The sequence below is a fragment of the Aphelocoma coerulescens genome, chromosome 2 (genome assembly GCF_041296385.1).
Source record: "Aphelocoma coerulescens isolate FSJ_1873_10779 chromosome 2, UR_Acoe_1.0, whole genome shotgun sequence".
Lineage (NCBI taxonomy): Eukaryota > Metazoa > Chordata > Aves > Passeriformes > Corvidae > Aphelocoma > Aphelocoma coerulescens.
The window spans coordinates 135,673,543-135,680,096 of NC_091015.1; the positions used below are offsets into that span (position 1 = coordinate 135,673,543).

The window sequence follows — 6,554 nt, forward strand, 5'->3', positions numbered from 1 at the left end:
AAACAATTATTTTTCAGTACTGTGTATGAAAGGATGAATAGCTAGCATCCTCAATGAGATCATTAATTAGCAAAAATGAGGTGTCTCACAATTCCTGACTTACCATCACTAACTTCTATCCTTTCTTTACTAATACATTAATATTGCTCTTAGGAAGGCAAATTATAAGGTTCCCTGTTCCCTCCCTTCTTTCCCTGCCATCCCTGATTGATATCTATTTTTCATGGCAGTAATTGAGGTCACCTGAGGAAAAACAAGCAAACAAAAAAAACAAACTGCAAAGGCTTGCACAGATTCCAGAATACATTTTTGAACAAAGCAAACTAAAAAAAACCCCAAACAACTGCAAAGGCTCAAACAAATTCCAGAATACCTTTTGAAAGCCCTCTACTATCAAAAGCAGGCAGAAGACATGTTACCTGACCTTCATCAATCACAAAAAGTTGCTTACTGGCTCTTTTTATTTAAAACATTTAACTGACTTATTTTCATTTGCTTTTAATAAATGAAGTAGTAATAGGCTCCAGCAAACAGATAATACCATCTCTTCCTCCCTTCAAAAGACAGAAACTATACATCCAGCTGACAGATCTGTCACAGTCTTTCACTACTTCAAAGCCGTGCAAGATGCACAAAATTTTTGGCTCCAAGTACTGAGCAAAAGACCTTCGTCATCCTCCTCCCCTCTGCCCTAGTGGAAATTTTAGCCTGTAATCTGCTTGAAAGCTCATCTCTCAGCTGTAAACCAAGGCTGTGTGAGAGACATGAGCTAATGATCTGAAGGCATTTATATTTGTTGCACACAGCCATAACTATGTGTAAGTTCAATGGGAATAGTGCCTTCTCTTTCACATTAATAGGGATAATTTAATCTCAACCTCTGGGTGCAGCCGCCAGTGTGGCCTACACCTGTATAATACATAGTGAAGATCCTTTAGTCTAGAAGTCTCAGCTCAGTAGAATTGGAGCAAACAGCTAAAGAAAGTACCTGATCACCGAGTTTCACACATTGTTTGAGCTAAGCTGCTTTAGCTTATTAATTACAAGCTCACAGAGCCTTCCAAGGGAGCAGCTTAACAAGACAACATTCCCTGGCTCTTGCAAATGCATTGTGTTCTATTTTTCTCCTCTCAGAACTTGAATAGCTAGGCCTAAACACAAGATACTATAAAACTGAGCAAAAAATAAGGGCAATCAACCAGAATAACTCTTCTTTACAACAAATACCTGCCTATTTTATTTTCCTGATTGAAATCATACACATATTGGTGAGATACCAATGTTCAATGTGACAGGTTGAAAGCATCCATAGTTTTTTACATTTAGGCTGCATAGTTGGTCTGTTTGTAAGGACAAGCTGCTGATAATGCTCAGGGACACTGGTTTCCATAAGCTTTTCTACTGCTGCTTTCTTTCTCAGAAGTGAATTCTTCCATCCTAGCTCAAAAATTCTGCAGCTGCTGCACAGCCAAGTATTTCCCAAAATTTTATTTACACAGGCAGATACACAAACAAGCAAATGAGACTCCTTAGGGCCTAAAGCAATAACTTCTATTTTATTTATCTTTACTGAATAAAGGCTATAAATTTTAAACTTCAGTTGATATTCAAGTAAAAACTTTATTTAAAAACTCCCAAGATTAAATTAGCTCATCTTGATAAAATTACTAAAAATTTTGTATTTATCTTATTTTACTATAGCATGGTTATAGCCAAAGCTAATATAGCAAACATCAGTACAGACTGATTACCAAAGGCTAAGTAAAGGACTAACAATCTCTTAGTGGACAGAAGAAATGATTTTTACTCTCTACTCATCCTGGTTTCAATTATGGTACTTGCATTTCTCAGTTTAAATAATTACTAAAATTTTCATCTTCAATAGTATTTCACCAAAGGAACTACTAAATACTCCACGTTGTTATTAACTACCAATAATTTCATTATGTTTATATCCCAGAATTGGTTATATGGCTACAGTACCCACTCATTTTCTTTTTTTCCTCTTTGAAACAACACAAATAGCATCCCATACTGTGACATTTAACAGTACAGAACCAATGTGCATTACCATCCAAGTTCCAATTGACTGAAAGCTTTCCTCACTTAAGATTGGAGTTTTAGCTTTTTTTGGAATGCACAATAAAAATAGTTTAATACTGTTTCCTGGGCAAAGCTTTTAAATAAGAAAAAAATATTGCCAAATCATTAAATAAAAACACTGCCAGTACTGAGCAAAGGTTGAGCAATGAGTAATTGTTCTGAGAACAGATGCAAACAGAACTTTTACTAACACTAGAAGCACAGGTAAAGAATAAAAGGAAGTGTAATTAAGAGCATATGTATTTTTTCTGGAGATTTCAGTGGCCTGTAAATATTTTCTTCATCCCCTACCCCACTGGCTGAAAATACTGGGAAGTTTTCGTATTGCTACTAGCTTGCATACTGTGATACAAGTTCCTTGGGATCTCAAACTGGACATGAATTCTGCATTGTCATCTCACACATGTCATCTTAGTTCATTAAACAGCTGCTTAGACATGCATTTTGAAAAAAAAAAAATTCTATTGATGGAACAAGATTTTTCAAGTAGCACTTTATTTTGGTGTGTGCATGTAATTTGATGGTGGCCCACCACAGCAGGTTTCAATGGGTAACACAGAAGCACAGTGAAAGCTAACATTCTACACTCTTTAGTAAAGTTGTTTGTGTCATTAATTACATTCGCTCTGCATTCAATCAGGTTTAAATACCTACGCGTACAAGTCTTACGTGCCTAACTTTACAGAATATATGATAAGTTAGCCTGATGATAAAAAAACCTAAAACCATTTCTCTAAATGTTTTCACAATCTCACAAATAAATCTAGGGTTTGTAGTAACCTGACATTAAAACTAAAAGGAGGTGAAAGGTAAACCATAGTAATTAAGATGTCAGTATTATCAATAAAGTCAATCTTTCAAGTTTATGATGCAAGTAGTTCATATCTGCACATTGAGGGAAAAGCTCTAATTATTTAACACTTTGAACAGCAATGACATATTTTCTGTATATTTTCAACTGAACTTCCTTGGCTCTATTTTCTACCTGCTCTTCTATTCATAATGCAAGTCCTATGTTTCCACCTGATCTGAGAAGAACTGTTTACTATTTCTTTAGCATTTGCCTTTAAAAGCTTCAGATTACTAAAGATGCTATATCAAAATTTTCTACATTCTATCCATTCAAATCCATTCTATTCCCTTGTCTGACATTACTTACACCTTTTCAGAATATTTCTGTGTTATTTTTCCAGGAGAAAGTTGCACAAGCTTGGGCTTTTTCTGGGAAAATTCTTGAAAATAAGTGCTCTTTCTTTAAAGGCTTGTCTGGGGGTCTGTTAGCTTTTTTAAAGAAAAAATATTATTTGCCTAAAGTTATGCAAACTGGGTTTAAGCCAGTCCAGCAGTGGCAAATTAGTAACAACACTGTCGTTAGAAAACAAAACACAAGATCACATCAACATTGGCTTCTATCATTGCAGAAAAAGAGGGTTACAGAAAACTACCATTAAAGACTCTCCACACATACAAAAATCACAGTAAGTTTAATGATATATGCAAAGACTCAAAGTCACAAGTTTTACAAGTTACTGTGCATCCACTGAACTGCAGTAACTACTCAGGTCAATGCTCAGAGCCATTAGCAAAAAGAGGCAATTTGCTACACGTTCCTAAACTTCCCTAATGGACTGACAAAGAACAGGTTAATCAGAGAACTCTCATAACTTAATCAGAGACTTTTCAGTAGATCTGTAAAAATAAAAAGTAATTAACCTAGGGCATCATATACTGTTGTATAAAATTACAGCAGTTCAAGAAGTAACTAAAACTTACTTTGTGCACCAATGTATCTTTTTTATCAATAATATAAATAATATTGTCATAATAGTCGAGTGTCAGACCACTGGTATAGTCAGAAATGACAATGAGTTGCATAAACATTTCAGGTAAACACTGGGTATTTAAAAACACTAAACTTAATCAGAAAAAGGACATCTCTTTTTTGTGTCAGGCAACTTAGATACTAGAAGATCGCACTAATTATAATAAATTAAATTATTCTGAACCAAAAAAAACACTTAAAATTATATATAGCAGTTTCCTTTGTAAAACTTTTTTTCACACTGAACACATAAATGTTAATTGATAGAATTCAGAGCCTTGAAATCTTGCTCATCTGGGAGCATGTCTACGATGAACTTAATTTTACTGTTCACTTACTACATTTTCATTTAAGCTTCCTGTTTACAACTCCTTTCCAATATGCTAAACTACATTATTAAATCAGTAGTTTACTAAACATAGGAAAGAGTAATTAGAGCATTTTGCAATTAGGAACATATAGACAAAAAAACCTTCATAAATGTCCTTGAATCTCTTATCAAAAGACAACAGAACATCATGGAAGAAAACAAAAAGCATCATCTTACAGCTGGTGTTTCTAAAATGAAAGCAATTACACCATTAGAGTTACCATGGCTGTAATTTCAGGAAGTGAGTACTACCCTCCACACATCTCACATTTAGGCAACATTTGTCATTCATGTATCCTAAACAACCTCACTTAATATGTAACCATTTTTTCCCCTTTACAAAGGGAGCAACAGGAATTAGGGTGAGGCATGCTGTAGAAGGTCATTTACTAGGCCAGAGACAGCAACACAGCACAGCTTTACCAAGTCCCTTTACAGATTGCCTCCTTCCCGGTTCACAGCTGTCATTTTCCTGCTTTTCACACAGTTTTATGAAAGATACTTCTTAATAAATTATAGCCTCTATTTTGCAGTTGAGCTTGTAGAAGTCTGCACATTAGAAGAAAAGCACTGAAAAACCACATCTGCCAGATAGAGCTAACAAAACCAAGGCAGATCAGACTACCTGCCTAAGATACTGCTAAAGAAGAACATTCTGTACAGTATGTTCAACTTCTTGATCTCGTTTCATTACAGTAACTCTGAAAGACACACTATGGGTGAGGGGGGGTATGCTTCTGAACTTCAGGAGAATAATTTTTATCCCATAAAGTTTAATGCTTTGACATTTTAACTCTTTTTGGCTATACTAAATCCAGGTTATTAGGGCAATTAGACAAATTCCATCCATTTTGTACACTCTTTCTGTGCTGTTCTACTACTAGTGACAAAAAATGTAAGCTGTACTGGACCAAAATGAGAGAAGAGAGGAGATCTAGATGATCCTAATATAAAAACAAAGTGGAAAACTGCAAATATCCAAGGAAAAGCGGAAAACTTGCTGGTTAAATAAGAAAAGACAGGGGCCACCGCCACAAAACCTAGAGATCTTTTCTCCTGCCCCAGTCATAGTAAAGCACCACCCACTCAGAGCAGCACACAGTGAAAGTGATCCATTCTACCAGAGCAATTTCTGCAGCCCCTATTTAGAACCGCTTCGGAGTAGGTATGAATGAATAATTCAGCTGGAAATACCTGTCAGGCAGCATGATGTTCCATGCTACTGTACCTACAGCAACCCCATCCGGCCGAGAAAGCCAGACGTTACCTGTCCCCAGGGCTGATACCACACCGCAGCCTCATTTTACGGAGAGAAAGAGAACCCCACGGACAACACGCAGCCTGCTCCAGCCCCCCGTGCGGGGGAATTACAGCACCGCAACCCCAGGAACTCGGAGCTGTTGGTCACGGTCCCCACGATGCCACCGGGAGGGTCTCCCTGATCGCTCACCCCGCACGGTGTGCCACACATTCCCACAGCGCCCAGAGAAGCTGCGGCCCCCTCAAGTCCCGGGGGGGCAGGGATCTCTTCGCCCTTCCCTCGCCTGCCCGGGGAGCAGCGGCATCGCTGCCAGACGCCTCCCTGAGCCGCCTCTTCCCCGCGCCCCGGGCCCGGTGCCTCCCCCCGCACCCGCCCCGCCCGTCCCGGCCTCGCCTCTCACACCCCTGCGGGTCTCACCTCCATCACGGCGCCGGACCAGCCCTTCCCTGCCGCCACCTGCCCTCCCCGGCCCCGCTACCCGGAGCTCGACGCCCTCAACCTCTGCCCGGGCGGTTCCTCCCTCCGCGCCGCTCTTCGCACCGCACCGCACCGCACCGCGCGCACACGCACGCACGCACGCACGCGCCCGGCGGAACGGCTCCTCCCGGCTCCTCCCGGCTCCTCCCGGCTCCCCCCGCCGCCGCCCGGCCCCAGCGCTGCCGCGGGGACTCCGCCGCAGACGCCTCACCTGCATCGACGCCATGATGGATCCGCCTCCTCCCCCCTCCCCTCTGCGCCGCCGCCGCCGGGACGGCCCCGCCCCGCGCGCTCCCCGGTCACGTGCCCGCGGCCTCCCGTTGAGCGGCCGCGCGTGCGCGAGGCTGGCGGGCCGGAGGAGGTCACGTGCCCGTGCCGCCCGTGCCGCCGCCCGGGAGGCTCCGGCTGCGCCCGCCGTGTCTTGCTCGCCCTGCTCGCCCTGCGGCCGGGGACGGAGCGGTGCGATGTCCGTCACCGCCAGCCTCGGGGGCGGGAAGGGGTTGACGCCCCCGCCGGCTTCT

General features: G+C 41.6%; 1 protein-coding gene across 3 annotated transcripts in view; it reads right to left on the reverse strand.

The window, feature by feature from the left end:
* UBE2W (ubiquitin conjugating enzyme E2 W) overlaps nt 1-6,289 on the reverse strand; it is a 32,592-nt gene extending 26,303 nt beyond the window's left edge. For 2 of the 3 annotated variants that reach the window (XM_069004946.1, XM_069004944.1), the window contains exon 1: nt 6,245-6,289. In XM_069004946.1, coding sequence (XP_068861047.1) covers nt 6,245-6,259 — 15 coding nt within the window. In that variant the 5' untranslated portion in view covers nt 6,260-6,289. Of the gene's footprint in view, nt 1-5,973; nt 5,995-6,244 lie in introns of those variants that run through there. The other variant, XM_069004947.1, reaches the window with a different exon arrangement.
* Between the last annotated feature and the right edge of the window lie 265 nt (nt 6,290-6,554).